The following is a 17,730-nucleotide window of genomic DNA, read 5'->3' as shown; positions in this document are numbered from 1 at the left end:
TCACGTTATAACGTGAAAAGTTTATTGTTCTAACAATATATCATCATGTTTGTACAATATACTTTTCACGTTTGAACAACATAATTATCACGTTTGTACAATATAAATATTATATTGTACAAACGTGATGGTATATTGTTAGAACAATAAACTTTTCACGTTATAACGTGATACACTTGTGTTTTTCTTTTGCCTGCGTGGCAGCTCTACGCTTCCGTACATTTCTCACTCTCGGCAACTCACGTTATGTTTTTTTTAAAGGAAGCCTAGTCACGTGACCGCGCAGCAACAAACCAATGTGGAGCAGGAAGAAGGGGGCGGAGCAAAGTGTCGCTGCAGGAGGGGAAGTGTTTGCACTGACAGAGCAGCTTTTTCGTGAAACGGGGGCAAAGTACTGAACCTAGAGGAAAGAAATTATAAAAAACGTCGATTCAATATCATACCTACGTTAACGTCTACATTTGGATCGATCCTCTTACCCTTGTCTCCTGGATCGTAGCCGAGATCAGCGTTAATCACGTGGGTCTCTGCTCCCTGATCTGTTTCCTGTGTTTGGAAAGAGTTGCAGCTTCATCGCGGAGTTTCTCTCGGTTTGTGGGCTCATCTAAAGGTAAGCACCGAGCTAACTTTACTGTGAGTTCAGTTCATGTTGAGTTTAGCTCCTGAATGAGGTCTTCTGCTGCTCTCCTCGGTGTCTGTTCACAGTTTATTGTGAACACGTTGAGAGAAGAGTGAGAGAGTGTTTGGAGAAAAACACCAACTAATCATTAGCTCAGCATGCTGGGAGAAGTTGGAGCAGAAAAGTCTTTTCATTGTCCCTGCAGCTGTTTTTCTGCCTGCACCAAACCTCTACAGCCTCGTTTCTATTTGAAGTGATAACAGGAAATGGATGAGAGCGATCTGCTGCAGTATCAGGGTCACAATGAACTTTATTATCCAGCTGCTGTGGATGAACACATGAGAGGAAGTGAACTCCTAAAATGATCTGCAGACAGCAGCTGGGCAGTAAAAGGATTGCAAAAGAGAAAAGAGGAGCATGGAGATACCAACAAGAACACACAGGACAAAAAGATAAAGACATGCAGCAGTGACTCGGTCACTGCAACATCCTTATTTACTGTTCAAGTGGGCACAAGTAAGGAATCCATGGTGCCTTTAGGTGCATCTCGTATACCCAGCAGTCTACACTCCAAAAGCCACAGGAGTTCACTCCAGGTATTTATTAAAACCACTTATTCTTATGATCTGAATATTTAACCACGTGTTAATCAGCAAGCTCCACCAGATTGTTGTTAACCCTTTCTCTGATCGCATTAATGAAACCTTTTGTAATAATTATATAACAAAGACTTGTGCATTATACATGCCCTGTACTTTGGGTATGATTACTAAACCTCCACGATATTTGTGTGTTTTTATATGATTAGCTGGTTTAACTGAAGACATGTAGTTATTAAATCCTAAAGTCAGCATGTGCCATTCACTTCTACATTAACAGATGTTACAAATTTAAAAATAAATAAATGAAAGCTCCTCAAGTACCTGTGTAATCACTTTAATAGTGGTTACATGCTCAGGTCATTTCTTTACTACAGTTCTAATTAAAAATCTCTGTCTGTGTGACATGTTGATGAAAAGGTGCTGCTGGAATCTAAATGATTCCATGTAGATATCATAATGGGCATGACTTATCTGATAATTAAAGAAATTCACAAGGTTAAATTAGTTTGTCTTTTTCACAGAGACATTTGGAGCAAGCATATGATGAAGTATACTGGTTACAACGTAATATTTTTGAGGTAGAATATAATAAGTAGAAACCTATTAAAAAATGCCTGTAAAGCAATGCATATGTTTTGTGTCACCTTAGTTTTGGCCCTGTTTAACAAACACTTTGTTGAATTAGTAATAAAAATGAGGTTGTTTTGATAACTTTAATATTGATATAATGTTAGCGCTTAATTACTTAAAATAATACAAAAAATTATAAGAAAGTAATGAGAATGTTTTTATGTCAACCAGGAAACCTGAAACTGTTTTAAAAAAACTTTTCTGGCTTGAGTTTCCGATGCACCTAAAGGCACCGTGGCTTCTCTACTGGGTCCACACATGCCTCTTTTCCAATAGTTCCTAGTCAAGTCGACTCAATTCTTAACTCATTACAGTCGAGTACCAACTCAGTGTACTTAGGACCGTTACAGTAACACGGAGAAAAGTCCCATGACATAATTCGTATACATCAAAAACAACAGAACAATGGAGAACATTGAGACGGTGGTACTTGCTGCTGAACTGAGGGTAAGCATCTGCACCTCTGGACCACAGTGTTCGCATCGACTAGGTAAAAAATTAACTACCTGGTACCAGCTAATACCTGAATGCTGAAGGTTGAACCGAGCTGAGCCAAGTAGGTGGTAGTGGAAGGGGCTAATATTGGTCAGCAACAGCAATCTATTGTCAAGAGTAGATGCTGTAGCTGCAGTCAAGGGGAGGAAGATCTTTTCAAGCAGGATTTGTAAAAAGCATTTTGACAGTCACACAAAGATGGACAGCTTTTGTTCTGAGGGTTTGGAAAGAGTTTGTCTCTGTCAGTGTCTGCATTCACTTTGTTCCTCTAATAGAAAATCAATGTGCAGATGTTTATTCATGCACTGACTGCTTCTATTCATCCTGGAGCTGCTGGAACAAATTAATGGTCTAAAAGTTGCTTTGCTCAGGTCTTTGTTTGCTCTGCTTCCTTTTTCTTCTTCCAGGGATCAAATACAGACATTCATATAATAAATGTTGTTTTTATTCAAAAATACATATTTTAGTGCACATTAGAATGAGAGTTTTAGATGCCTACCCTAGCATAATAGGCCAGAACTAGTCATATCCCACAAAAGTGTATAAACCCAAATCCATCCTTTGAGACATGAGTTTAAGGCCCTGTCATAGTAAAAAGGCTGCTTAGAACCAATTTCACAGTTACTCCTGAAGTGTTACTTAATAAGAGAGTTACCCCACTTTGCAGTACAATGATTTCTACAAAGAGTCACAGAGTAAAATTTGTACTTTTAACATATGAGACACTTTGACTCTTCAGTGCAGTGTGGAGCCTAACGAATATCTGCTTTGTGTTCCAGCTGATCAGCAGGAGGAGAAGAGTCTGACGGAGCAGCAGAGGAACATTTTCAGCCGTCTGGACTCAGCTGAGTCACTACAGAGGAAACAATGAGCTCAACACAGGAGGTGAGGAAAATATTGCTGTTACATTTTTTTTAAACTGATGTTAAAAGACAAAATAAAAGGTCACAGGACACTGAAACAAAGTCTTTAAAAATCAAGATTAAAATTAAAACCGCACATTTTCATACATTGAATAATTTTTTTCAGTGAGCAGTATTCAGGACATTTCGTTTTGATAACAAGAACTGAGAGAGTTCTGAAGGCAGGAGGAATCTAACCCTGTATTATCAACGTATACCTAAGAAAGTGTAATTCCTTATCAGGATGTTCAAATAATGCTTTGAAATTATGTTTAGGATGACCAGATAAAGTAATTAAATCATGAACTGTCACGCTGTGCTAATAAATGTTACAAACAAATAAAAGAAAACATGGAAAGTAGGAGTTCAAGCAGAGCAGCCTCCTCCTGTTCACTGAGACATGGCTCACGGACCACACACCGGACTCTGTCATAAGTCTGGATGGCTTTCAACTGGTTAGAGCGGACCGGAATGCAATGGAGAGTGGTAAGAGGAGAGGTGGGGGACTAGCAATGTATGTCAATGAGAGATGGTGTAACTCGGAGCACATCACTGTGAAGGAACAGAGCTGTACCAAAGACATTGAACTGTTGGCAGTTAGCGTCCGGCCATACCACCTGGCCAGGGAATTTTCACACGTTATTGTGCTGACTGTTTACATCCCACCCTCGGCCGACGCTACAGCAGCCTGTGATTACATTCACTCCACTGTCTCTCAGCTACAGATGGCACATCCGCAGTCCCTCATTATTATTTCTGGGGACTTCAATCATGCCTCACTATCTGTCACTCTCCCAAACTTCTTCCAGTACGTTGACTGCCATGGGACTCTCCACCATTTGACCTTAGAACTGAAGAAGCTTCTCGGATGAGAGGTGAAACGTCTTCAAGTAACTTAAAGAAGTCCAGACACTTTTCTTTGCAAGCTCCTTTGACATTTGAATATGGCCCACTTATCACCTCTCCCACCCCCCAGGTTCCATTAACCCCCCTCCATTTGCCACCCCCCCCTCCGGGTGCAATGCCATTGTCACCTGAGCTCTCCTCTCACCACAACCCTGCTTCACCCCTATTCACACATCTATCCACAACAAAGCAAGCCCCACCCCCCCACTCCAGCCCAGCCTCACATCTACTTCACAGCTGATCAGGTGAGAAATCAGCTCAAGAGGACGAAGGCAAGGAAGTTCGCCTACCGTTCTCGAATTGGGGTGGATGACGCTGTCATCTACCTGGTACACCGATCCCTCTCTCACTTAGAGCAGGCGGGGAGCACTGTGAGGATCGTGTTTTTTGACTTCTCCAGTGCTTTCAACACCATCCAACCCGCACTACTGAGAGGGAAGCTGGAGGGAGCCGGAGTAGGCAAACAGCTGACTGCATGGACCATCGACTACCTTACCAACAGACCACAGTATGTGAGGCTCCATGACTGTGTGTCCGAGGTGGTAATCTGCAGCACGGGGGCACCACAGGGCACGGTTCTCTCACCTTTCCTGTTCAGCCTTTACACTTCAGACTTCTGTTATAATTCGGACGATTGCCATATACAGAAGTTCTCAGATGATACAGCCATCATTGGATGCGTATCAGACGGGAATAATCAGGAATACAGGGGGGTCATCAGTGACTTTGTTGGCTGGTGTGAGACCAACGTACTCCAAATCAACGCCAGCAAGACAAAGGAGATGATCATAGACTTCAGGAGGAAGTCCCCCCCCTGCAACACCGGTGAACATCCAAGGGAAAGACATTGAGATAGTGGACTCTTATAAGTAACTGGGTGTTCACCTCAACAATAAACTGGACTGGACTACAAATACAGACGTCCTGTATAAGAAGGGCCAGAGTCGACTCCACCTGTTGAGGAGACTGAGGTCCTTCGGAGTCTGCAGGACTCTGTTAAGGACATTCTATGACACTGTGGTAGCATCTGCCCTTTTCTATGCAGTGGCCTGCTGGGGGAGTGGATGCACGGACAGGGACAGAAGCAGGATTGACAAACTGGTGCGGAGGTCTAGCTCCATGCTGGGATGTCCCCTGGAGTCTGTGGAGATGGTCGGTGAGGGGAGGATGTTAGTAAAGCTGACATCCATCATGAACAACCCACATCACCCACTGCATGAGTATGTGAGTGGGCTGAGCAGCTCCTTTAGTCAGAGACTGAAACACCCTTGCTGCAGGAAGGAGCGCTTTCGCAGATCATTCATCCCAACAGCAGTTAGACTCTATAACTCCTCAATCACGATGTCATGAGTCAGTGGACACTGTGAACATCCACGGTCACCACTTCATGCATAATGGACCTTCCATGACCTTCCAAGCTATATAGTTTGTCTTCCATATTTCCAACTATATCCATAATTACATACTGTGTATGCTACCATTGTATATAGTGTATTATCTTAGTTTTTTTCATTGATTGTACTCAATTGTATTTTTGTATTTCCTTCTGATATCTGTACCTGAGCTGAGGTGACGCAAAAATTTCCCCGTTGTGGGATCAATAATAATAATAATAATAATAATAATAATGATGATGGATTGGATTTATATAGCGCTTTTCAAGGCACCCAAAGCGCTTTACAATACCACTATTCATTCACTCTCACATTCACACACTGGTGGAGGCAGCTACAGTTGTAGCCACAGCTGCCCTGGGGCAGACTGACAGAAGTGAGGCTGCCATATCGCGCCATCGGCCCCTCTGGCCAACACCAGTAGGCAAGTAGGGTAAAGTGTCTTGCCCAAGGACACAACGACCAGGACAGAGAGCCCAGGGATCGAACCGGCGACCTTCCGGTTACAGATACGATTCCCAACCCCCTGAGCCACGGTCGCCAAGTCTTATCTTATCTCTTAAAAGTATAGACCTGCTACATATTTAGTGCCATTCTGAGTTAATATTAACATTTGTGTATAAGGACTCATTGAGTTACTTTTAAAAAAATCAAATGGCTTATTGGCTATTTTTGATCTAAGATATATATTTTCAATTTTTTGAGCAATATAAAAGATGGACTAATCCATTGTGATGCGACCCTTTGAATTTGACCTCCACATTTTGAAGCATCAGCCACAATTATCTCCAAGTAAGGAAATGGGATGTTTACACTGAGCATACTTGTCATAATTACTGAAATATTTGATGATGTCATGTTCAGAATTTGTATATGCAGATATTTTGAAGAACATCTGCTTGCTTTACTTCTGAGAAACTCTGCCTATCTAAGATGCCCTTTTTATATTCAGTCATGTTAAGATAATTGTCTAAGACCCCTCGAGTGGCCTCTAGAAGAACTGCAGGATTTGGCACTTCTGTGCCAGCTTCAATTTTCAGCCCATTAAGTTTTGTCTAGGTTTGCACTCGCACTTGGTGGGATTTCATGTGCTACTACCACATACTAAACATTTCTACATATTAAACAAATATCTAGGACTGCCTTCTTCCACTTGTACAATATTCCTAAAATTAGAAATATGTTGTCTCAGAGTGAGACTGAAAAACTAGTACATGCATTTGTTACTTCTTTGTTGCACTTTTGTAATTCATTATTATCAGGATGTCCTTAAAACTCCCTTAAAAGCCTTCAGTTAATCCAAAATGCTGCAGCAAGAGTCCTGACAGGGACTAGAAAGAGAGAGCAGATTTCTCCTGTTTTGGCTTCCCTTTATTGGCTTCCTGTTAAATCCAGAATTGAATTCAAAATCCTGCTCCTCACATACAAGGTCTTAAATAATCAGGCCCCATCTTATCTCAATGACCTTGTAGTACCATATCACCCTATTAGAGCACTTCGCTCTCGCTCTGCAGGCCGTCAGGTTCTCATGTTTACTTGTCATGTTCTCATGTTGTTGCTAAGGATTGTCTTATTGCACTGGAGTCACACTGGGTTAAATATTTACACTTGGGTTTTAAGGGGTATTTATTATTTTCTTCATTATTTTATTTACGGGTTGTACGGAAGCCCCAAATGCAATTTCATTGTTCTCTGACAATGACAATAAATAAATAAATACTAAAATACTAAAAATACTACTTGTTGTTCCTAGAGTATTTAAAAGTAGAATGGGAGGCAGAGCCTTCAGTTTTCAGGCCCCTCTTCTGTGGAACCAGCTTCCAGTTTGGATTCAGGAGACAGACACTATCTCTACTTTCAAGATTAGGCTTCAAACTTTCCTAGTTATGCTGCAATAGACGTAGGCTGCCGGGGATTCCCATGATGCATCAAGTTTTTCTTCTTCAGTCACCTTTTTCATTCACTATGTGTTAATAGACCTCTCTGCATTGAGTCATATTCCAATAAATAAATTATTATCAATCTCTGTCTCTCTTTCACAGCATGCATTTCGTCCTGTCTCTCACAGGTGGTTCTCCTGGAGGTTTCTTCCTGTTTAAAGACAGTTTTTCCTTCACCTGTCACCAACGTGCTTGCCCATAGGGAGTCATATGATTGTTAGGTTTTCGGGGGGGGGGGGGTTGTATTACTGCAGGGTCTACCTTACAATATAAAGCACCTTGAGGTGGCTGTTGTTGTGATTTGGCGCTGTGTAAATAAAATTGAAATAAATGGAACTAAAAATTGATCTGCTTGAAATTCTCTTTTCTATTAAGCAGCCTTGTTGCTAACATGACTGCATATTGTTGTTGTTGTTACTATATTTCAAACATGTAAACAATATATAGGTACATTTAGTAAAGAAAATAAGAGAGAGAAAAAATACTACATAAAAGTCAATATATTTCAATATAGCTACCATTCTGATTCCTTTACATGTTCAAAGGGAGTGGGAAGAACTACACACTTATTTAATCCCACCCCTTTGCCATAAGTTATCAGTTAATATTTAGTCAGCTTAAATAGTGAACAGATTTCTGATATAATATATACTCTAATATCACATCATGACATTTTTTTAAATAGAGACATTCACTTAATTTCAATATTTTTCCCTTTCTTTATAGTTCAAGAAGATCATATTTTTATAACTCTTTTTGAACTGGTTTATGGTCGGACATGGCTTTAATTCCATATTCAGTTTGTTCCACAGTTTCACTCCATGCACGGAAACACAAAAGCTTTTTCTTGTAGTGCGTACCTTCCCTGTTTCGAAGTTACAAAAAACCCTTAAATAATAACTTCCTTCTTTCAAAAAAAACATGCTCTGAATATTATGTGGCAGTTCTTTATTTTTTGCTTTGAATAGACTTTGTGCTGTTTGGAATTTCACTAGATCGTCAACTTTCAATATTTCAGACTGCAAGAATAGTGAGTTTGTATGTTCCTGTAACCTGCATTGTGGATGATTTGAGCTGCTTTTTTTTTTTCTTTTTTTTTTTTTTAAGAGTAAAAAGTGAATGTAGTGTGGTTATATAGTTGTTGCCCCAGGCCTCTGCACAATAGCTTAAGTATGGTGAAACCGGTGAACAGTAGCGAATATGAAGTGATGTTCTGTCTAATACCTGCTTTAGCTTGTTTATTATTGCAATGCTTTGTGATACTTTGTAATGAATATATCTTACGTGAGCTCTCCAGTTAAGTTTTTCATCTATTATTACCCCCAGAAATTTATTCGCACTGACTCTTTCAATATCAACACCCTTTATATGAATCTTAGCATTTGTATTTAAACTACTATTTCCAAATAACATATGTTTAGATTTATTCAAATGTAATTATAATTTCTTTTTATCAAGCCTTCGTGCTGTTTCATCCTCGGATTTTAAACTAGTATTAATTTACGGCTCATTTTGTTCCACGACTGCATTTCACTCATTGCCTCTGTTTGTATCTCTGTCATTGCAGGACCAACATGGAGCAGGAGGTCCGAGCACTCAGGAGGCCGACAAGCCTCAAAGAAGAAAGGGAGAGAAAAAATACACCTGTGACGAGTGTGGGAAGGCTTTTACTCGGCCTGGAAACTTAAAAACACACCAACTCATCCACAGTGGTGTTAAAGCATTCAATTGTGACTTGTGTGGAAAGTCTTTTACTCAAAAGAGTGCCCTAAAAACTCATCAAAGCCTCCACAGTGGAATTAAAGCACACACCTGTGATCAGTGTGGGAAAAGTTTCACATGGAAACAAGGCTTAGAAAGGCATAAGCTCATCCACAGTGGAGTTAAAGCATACACTTGTGATCAGTGTGATAGAAGTTTTACTCAAGGTAGCCACTTAAGGATTCATCAAGTTTCCCACTCAGGAATTAAAGCATACAGCTGTGACATCTGTGGGAGAACCTTCAGCCATATAGAGAATCGAAACAAACACCAGCGGATTCACACGGGACAGGATGTGTACTGCTGTGATCAGTGTGGCAAACGATTTGTAGCATACAAACATTTACAAATCCACAAATTTTCTCACACTGATGAGAGACCCTATAAGTGTGACCTGTGTGATAAAGCTTTTAACGCTCCATATTCCCTGAAAGCACACCAACAGATCCACACCAGAAAGAGACTCTTCAAGTGCAGTTACTGTGAGGTATGTATTTGTATTCTCCTCTCCTCCTCTCCTTTCGATGCGACAGAGTATCTAATCAATTCAGGTTATTTTTTTGTCACCAATGTATCATCCACAGTTTTCATGATGTCGTTTTCAAAGTTTGTGTGATGGTAGACACTGATAACTGCTTGAAAAGTTTTAGTTTTGTAAAAATTGGGTCATGGTCACAACGAACATGAAAACCAGTGAAAACTTTAAATTGTGCACAATTTGTATTATCCACAATACTAGGCCTTGGAGGACATGAGCGTCTAGGTTGGCTAAGCATTTGAACTTGACCTCCATTCTTTGTGCCTAGGGTTAAAGTTTCAAGAAACTATATTGAGTATTATATCACATGCTAGGGCATGGAGAGAGCTGTACATCACACTTTCTTTTCTTTTTTTATATGAAAACCCTTCGCTATGATTTGCTACCTTATCATGGTGAAGGGTTTTGTGTGTCCTGGAGATCCCAGGTGCTATGTTGGTAGAGTCTCCCATGGCAAATTGGTCCTTGACTGAGGGACAGGCAAAGAGTGATTCAAAAAACCTGTGTGAAAGAAAAATCTAGGGAACAGTTCACCTTGCCCTGGGATAGGGTTACCGGGGCATCACCCTGGCCGAGGCCTGGGGAGGGTACCTGAGGGTTAGCACCTGGCGTCCAAGCCTTAGTTCAGGGGTGGCCAACTCCAGGTCTTGAGAGCTGGTGTCCTGCAGGTTTTAGATAACACCCTGGGTCAACACACCTAAATCAAATGATTAGTTCATTACCAGGCCTCTGGAGAACTTCAAGAAATGTTGAGGAGGTAATTTAGCCATTTAAATCAGCTGTGATGGATCAAGGACACATCTAAAACCTGCAGGACACCGGCTCTCGAGGCCTTGAGTTGGCCACCCCTGCCTTAGTTGCTGGGACCCAACAGGCCACAGCTCAAAGAACGGCCCACCACCTGCAGGAGGCACCACACTGCATTTGGGTTTAGTGCACTCTGGTGGACTGATCCCCGGCTACCCAGGCTAGTGATTGGGACATTGAACAACACCTCTCTGGTTATAAAGGAGCCTTAGTTATTGCATTTGGTTCAGAGGTACCAGCTACATACAGTCAGGCTCATCTGAACATGAGGCTTGGGCTTGGAACCAGTCTGGATTTGCCCTTTGTGTGAGGTGTCGGCCTTGGCTGGGTACCTTAGTATCCCTTCGGGTTGCTGCCGGTATGGTGGAGTTTCTCCAGAATGAGAGGGTTTGTTCCCTATTCCTTTGTCACTGAATAGGTCCCGACAGTCGTCTGTGCTTATGGGCCGATTGGCAGCTTCAAGCATGGGTGTCGAACTCCAGGGTTTGAGGGCTGGTGCCCTGCAGGTTTTCCATAACATGAATTATGTGATTACCGTATTTTCTGCACTATAAGTCAGACTTACAATTCTTTTTAATTTTCTCAAAAATCGCCAGTGCGTCTTATAATCCGGTGTACTTTATGTATGAATTCCGGCTGTGTTTACTGTTACGGTAAACACTTCAAGACATGTTGAAGTAATTTAGCCATTGAAATCAGCTGTCTTGTATCAAGAACACATCTAAAACCTGCAGGACACCACCCATCGAGCCCTGGATTTCGACAACTGTGGTTTAAAGTGTTCAGCCTTCTTGGAGTCCGTGGTTGGGGTGCTTGAGGGTGCTCCCCCTGTGGACTCATCCTATTGGGAGACTGGAAGTTTTTACAGCTTGGCAAAAGTCTTGAGCCAATACTTCTCCAATTATATGGTAAAGATAATAAAATACACAATTTTAGTATGTAATGCATCAAGGTCCTAGGTCAAAGGTCAAGGTGACACAAAATAGTAAGAAGCTTTTGCTTTAGTTTCCAATGTGTCATCTGCAGTGATGGGAATAACGGCGTTACAAGCAGAAAAAGAGAGAGTGAGTTTTGAGTCGTGAGAGATTTGTGATGTTTAGCGTGTTTGGAGTGTGTAGTTAATGTGTTGAATTGTGTAGTTAGTGTGTAGTGTTGTGGATAGTTTTGTGTTGTGTGTCAGAACAATGAGGTGACTACTGTCTCCAGGTAGAAACAGGAGTGATACACCTGCTGTCAGACCTGCAGGTATCAGGCTGTGATGTTTCCTTTATAGTGGACAGAAATTTTTGGAGTGGCACAAATAATTTGTGTGGCATCTTATTGAAGAACAGCTGATTGTTCTGTAAATAGTTTGAAGTGGTTATTTAAAAAATCAAGATAAAAGGTAAATGGATGCAAATAACTTTGTTGTTTGCAAAACTTGTGCGTATGATTTTAAAATTGACAATTTATATTTGCATTTAAAGTTATGAAATATGATTCATTAAACATGTTTGTGGTTGTTACAGTAAAAAATCACTTTTTGTCTGATTTTTGATCAGTTGTGTTAATACAGTATGTCAAAATGAAAACATAACTGTAAATTCAGACACGTGAGGTTGTGCTGAAAAGGATGATACCAAACAAGGCAAAGTTTTTCAAGGTGAAATGTGGAGGTAAAATCAAAAGTTAGAAAAAATGGCCAATTATACCCTGGACCCCAGAGGGTTAAACGTTTTTTTGTTTGTTTGTTTAAGTAATGCAATAGTTACTTTTCAAGTAATTAATTACTTTTAGAATATTGTAACTCAGTTACTAACGCAGTTACTTTTTTGAAGAAGTAACTAGTAACTATAATTAATTACTTTTTCAAAGTAATTTGCCCAACACTGTTCATCTGCCAGCTTTAAAGCACTATATTAGTCTTCATTCTTTATTTAGTGAGTCAAACAAAATTCTGTTCTGGATACAAATTTGGGGTAACATTAAGTTAAGCGCGTGTGCCTCTTGAATATGACGTGCTTATACTTTTTTGTATAATTTTAGTTATAGTAGTTCAGTAAGGTAAGTGCTATGATCCAAATCAGGGGTGTCAAACTCCCCTGATTTGGATCAAGGACACATCTAAGGCCTGGAGTTCGACACCTGCGCTCTAAACAGTAAAATGTAATTGGACATCTGCAGAGATGCTCTTTATTTCAGGCAACGTTGAGGATAAAAATGTTGAAGTGACTGACTGACACTGTGTTTGTGTCTTTGTTTAGAAGCAGAGCGACACAGATGGATGCAGTTCTCAACTCTGTCGTTGCTGTGGTGGCGGGAAAGAATTTTTTTGTGACTTTTGTGGAAAAATGTTCAGTCAGCAAACAAGCCTCAAAACACACCAGCGAAGACACACTAGACACAAACTGAACTACTGCAACAAATGTGGGAAAGGCTTCCCCACTCCAAGTACATTAAAACGCCATGAACTCATTCACAGTGGGGTTAAAAAGCACCTCTGTGATCAGTGTGGGTCATCGTTCATCAGTACAAGTCAGCTTAAAAGGCACAAGCGAGTCCACACAGGAGAGAAACCATACAAGTGCAGACACTGTGACAAAAGCTTCTCACATTCAGGTAATCGTAACCTTCATGAAGCTACACATTAAAAAAAGAACTATAGCTGTGACCAGTGTGACAAGAGCTTCAGGAATCTCATGTGGCAAATGAACGGTTTCACTGTTACCAGTGTGCTAAAACATTCACTTCATATTCTGCTCTCTGCAAACATCTGCAGGATCATGAAGGGCTGAAATCATTCCCATCACTGGATCACAGTGAATCAGAAGAGAGAGAAAGAACAGAGACTGAGAACCCTTGAGATCAGGCTCCACAGAGTTCAGATAGAATCTCCTCCTCCCCCTTTTGTGAGTGTGGACGCTTCCTGTCTTTGCTCTTTAAATGCTTTGCTTCTTTTATTGATTTTTATGCTGGTTTTTCCCTTTTTTCCGTATGAGCTTACCTGCGATAGCTTCTGGAAACTTATAGATCATTAGGACTAAAGCGTTCTTAACAGAAACAGCAACATTTTTATAGTTACCGTATCTTCAGCGCTCCGTGTGTCTGTGGCGTAGACACAGCTAAAGCCTGATTACAGCGTCTGGGCACCGAACAGCCTCAATAGCCTGGAAAGGTGCTAACCGCATTATAATAAATCCTCAAGCGATAATCCCCCCCCTTATGCGCGTCTTAAAACCAAGACACAAATCATGTCTCAAGAAAGGGGGAGGACGTATCACAGGCAGGGCACAGCGAGCTGAAATCTCTGAAACCGACTGGCCTTCACTTCCTACGAGACAGAGAAGCTCTTCTACCCCTGTATACGGGAGGAAACAGGACTGGACAACCGTGAATAGGATGGTTAACAACAAACCTCCAAAACAACTGAATGTGAAACTGCAGAACAGATTTGCTCCACTATCAAAGGACCCTGGATCTATATCGGACAACCATCCATCTAAAAGCAGCGAAGTAAGGTCTGAAAATCTGTTGAAAAGTAGAAGACCACAGGGAAAGCTAAAGGCTAGGCCTGAAACTCTGATTGTGGGTGACTCTGCCGTAAAGGATGTACAAAGCATGTGCAGTAAGAACTCTTAAGTCCTCTGCTTTCCTAAGGATATGGTCAACAACCTGAAGGAGAGAATTCTTCAAATTGCAGTTGAATATCCAACTGTGACAAACATTGTTCTGATGAGGCAGCTATGAATGAAAATGTTCTGCTCGTCACATTTTACGCTTTCTAAACTGTTCTGCTTCAGTGTTCATGTCGAGTGGTTCGCTTTGTTCTAGCAGTTGAATGAAGAAATCTTTTGTCGTGTTATCAAGTTTTTATTGAATGTATTTAAAAACGTGTTCTGCAGATGTTTTCTTGTTAAGGTTGTTGGTGTTGTGAAATTCTGCAACAATTAAATAAAAGTTTAAAATGTTAAATTAAGAAACAGTTTGAGCCTTGATTTCACTTCCTGTATTTCAGAGTAAAGACTGAAGTGACAGTCAACCTGATGTAACAGCCAAGAAAGATTTAGTTTGTCTATGAACAGTGAACACCTGTGTGGATCAACGCGCTTGTTTTCAAAAGGTTTCTCCAGGCATGGAGAAGATCCAGGCCCCAGACATCCAGAGGCCCCAGAGTGTGAGAGCCCAAGGAGGACCACTGGAGGGGCATCCGTGTCACCCTCTGGGAAGAGCTGAGGATTCCCAGACGAGGGATCACCCAGCGGCCACAGAAGCCAGAAGGGGCTGCAGTAGCATGCCCGCCAGCTCTGCCGGCATCCAGCTGTGCCAGAGTAAACCTTTTTTTTTTTTTTTTTTTTTTCCTGTCCCGTTTGGTTCTTTTGCCATCAGAATTGTTGTCTAAAGGCAAAGAAAGATGCCCAACGGATTTACTTTACCAAACTGACCATCCCAGCCTTGCCGTAATGGTCCATTTGATTCACCTTTTATTGTTTATTTTATTTTCACTTACTGAATACGGGACAGACTTGACTGGGGGAAAGAAGGGGAGAAAGAAAGAAGGAAAGAGAAACAGCTGAGAAGAGGGACGGGGGAGAAGGGCAAAAGACAAAAACCAACAGAACGGGCAGAGAAAAAAAAATGCATATATCAATCACCTGGATCACCTGCTGAGAAAGAAAAAAGAAAGCAAGCAGAAGAGAACAAGAGTAATAGAATAAACAACATCACAATGATATATGGGAATATGACAGTAAATACTAAATGTTAAACATTATTGTGCAGCACATAAGATCAACAGAACACAGTGTGCTTTGAGGTAGGAGCCAAAAAGGGTGTTTGTGGGTGTGATCACCCGTGTGTACACCTGTGAGCATGGACGCGCTTGTTTTTTTAAAAGGTTCCTTCATGTAATAATCTGCTAGAGGGTGTGGGGGGGCCACAGCCCCGTCCTCCAGGGCGTGAAGCAGGTGTGGAGGAGATCAAAACTCCAGACATCCAGAGGCCCCCAGAACACAACAGACCAAGGAAGACCAACAGAGGGGCAGCTGCGCTACTGTCCCGGAAAGAGCTGAGGAGAGTCCCAGATGAGGGCTCACTCAGCAGCCGCGGAGCAGAAGCCAGGGGGAGTTGCAGTGACGCGCCCGTGAGCTCCGCCGGCAGCCAGCGGCCGAGAGGCCGGGGGCACCCCACCTCCGAAGTGGCCCGAGCGAGCCCCAGGCTCCAGGCCCCGATAAGCGGCCGCCAAGGAGTGAGCCGGTGTGTACCTGGACGCCCATCCCCGGACACAAAGAACCACCAACGCACCGATGTCTGAGGGGGTCCGCCACTGGCAGGGGAAGTGGTGGTAGGGGGAGATAGGCCTCCAAACCTTGGAGGGCCTGAGATGTCCCCAGAGAGGTGGCGCCTGACACCCAACCTGACATATAGACACAGACATACAGGCACACACAGACACAAACATCCATTCCCGCCCTCATGCTCTCATATGCACTTACTCCACACTCAACCAACGTGGAGACAGACATAAAGAGACGTTGTACACACGATCACGCTCCCCAAGCGTACTCTACAAACCGGGTCTAGGTGCCCCCGCCCCTGGAGGGGGGAACTGCACCCAGACCCAGGTGGTGTTTCCCTTTTCCCTGCGGTGGGGGGAGGCAGACCGCCCCGACTCCACAGCAGCAGGAAGGCTCCACACTCCAGACCGCAGTCGGACGGCCAACTCCTCCTCCTAGCCCCCCTGCTCCAGCAGGTCGCAGAGAATGGGGGTGAGAGAAGACTCCAAACCTCCCTCCACCCGCTCATTGTAGTGTTGATGCATGTGTGTTCTAAGGTGCATTTAAAACCCAGGAGGGCATGGAGCTACCTGCCAGAGAGCAGCAGGTAAGCGCATAGTCCCTCCTGCTAGCCCTCAATGTCTACGTGTATTTAAAATTGAGAGGTGGGCAACGATGCCAGGGGTGGGGTGTACACCCTGATGGTACTTTGGACTCCGTGTATCGTGCCCACCCCCAAGATCCTATATGTATGTGTAATGAGAGTGTGAGTAATGTGAATGTCTAAGTTGTGGGATAAAATTGAGGCAGAGGCAGCCAGAAGGGGACAGAGGGGGGGGTAGCCTCCTCTGCACCCTGGTGACATACCCCTACTCCAAGGCCCTGCATGTGTGGGTGGTTGTGGTGGAGCGGGAAGAGGGAGGCAGCTGGAGATGGGGAGGGAAGGAAGGGAGGGGCAAGTGACCCCTCCCTGGGGCCAGCTCCCCCGCTGACCCCAGTAGGCACCCCCATACTCCGCGACCCGCCAGGGAAAGGGGGCCCAGGCCCATCCAGACCGGGGCCCAGTGCAGCAGCGCCGCCCGGCCCCACAGAGCCCGGGACAGTCCACCCAACCCCACCACAGAGAAAACTGCACCCACCCCACCATCCACTCATCTTCCAGACTACATAAGACAATAAACACCCAGGCTGAGATCTTCCTCCACCTCTCCTGTATCTCCCCCTCCTGCAGAGGGAGCTCCTGAGGAGAGGAAAGCTCCTGCAAGATGTGACAATCTCCCCCACCAGTTGAAGAGCCCCCCAGGTGGCTCGACGCACCGGCGGCACCCTGCTCCAGGGCTGGGCCCCCATGCACCCACCCGCCCACAACCCCGGCAACACACCAACCAGGACCCAAGCCCCCGAGGCCCGGTCCGGGTCCCAGCCCAGAGACGGAGCGCCCCCAGAACCTCACGCCCATCCCGGACCCACCCAGGGGCAGCCAGGCTACCAGGTCAGTAACCCACGTCCGTCAGCACAGACCCTCCCCTAGCCCCGCTGCACGCAGCCGCGAGGAAACAGTCACCTGAGAGCCAACAGAGCCCCAGAGTAAACCTAAGGGTCCCCGCACTCCCCAGAAGAGGCCTGACCAAGCCCCGGACCCAGGCCCTGCTGAGCAGCCACCGGGAGTGATCTGGTATATATCAGAGCGCCCAGCCCCGGACACGAAGAACCACCAAGAACCACCAACGCACCGACACCTGAGGGCATACCTCCCTCATGTGTAGTATTGCTGCGTGGAGCCCAGAGGGATGAATGAATGAATGAATCAAGGCTTTATTGGCAACATGCAGGTTGCCCCGCAGTGGAATAGAACCCTCCCCAAACTTACACACACAACATAGA

General features: G+C 43.6%; 2 protein-coding genes across 6 annotated transcripts in view; both read left to right on the top strand.

Moving 5' to 3' along the window:
* LOC113028823 (uncharacterized) overlaps nucleotides 1-17,730 on the top strand; it is a 270,569-nt gene that overhangs the window by 189,788 nt on the left and 63,051 nt on the right. The gene's annotated exons all lie outside the window — the stretch shown is intronic.
* On the top strand, nucleotides 313-14,553 carry LOC113028820 (uncharacterized). 3 transcript variants are annotated; one of them, XM_080306745.1, is made up of 5 exons: nucleotides 313-1,215; nucleotides 3,126-3,231; nucleotides 9,056-9,736; nucleotides 12,838-13,192; nucleotides 13,353-14,553. In XM_080306745.1, the coding sequence occupies exons 2-5, from the start codon at nucleotides 3,214-3,216 to the stop codon at nucleotides 13,358-13,360; spliced, it is 1,062 nt and encodes a 353-aa protein (XP_080162871.1). In that variant the 5' UTR covers nucleotides 313-1,215; nucleotides 3,126-3,213; the 3' UTR covers nucleotides 13,361-14,553. The 3 variants fall into 3 exon arrangements, with proteins under 3 accessions (XP_080162871.1, XP_080162870.1, XP_080162868.1); XM_080306744.1 differs by having other exon boundaries at nucleotides 313-610; nucleotides 12,838-14,553; XM_080306742.1 differs by having other exon boundaries at nucleotides 12,838-14,553.

The sequence above is a fragment of the Astatotilapia calliptera genome, chromosome 9 (genome assembly GCF_964374335.1).
Source record: "Astatotilapia calliptera chromosome 9, fAstCal68.1, whole genome shotgun sequence".
Taxonomy (NCBI): Eukaryota; Metazoa; Chordata; class Actinopteri; order Cichliformes; family Cichlidae; genus Astatotilapia; species Astatotilapia calliptera.
This window is presented reverse-complemented; position numbering and strand designations above follow the sequence as displayed.

Coding starts and splice junctions, on each gene's coding strand:
- LOC113028820 (XM_080306744.1), top strand. Junction 9,737..12,837: donor TCAAGTGCAGTTACTGTGAG/GTATGTATTTGT, acceptor GTCTTTGTTTAG/AAGCAGAGCGACACAGATGG.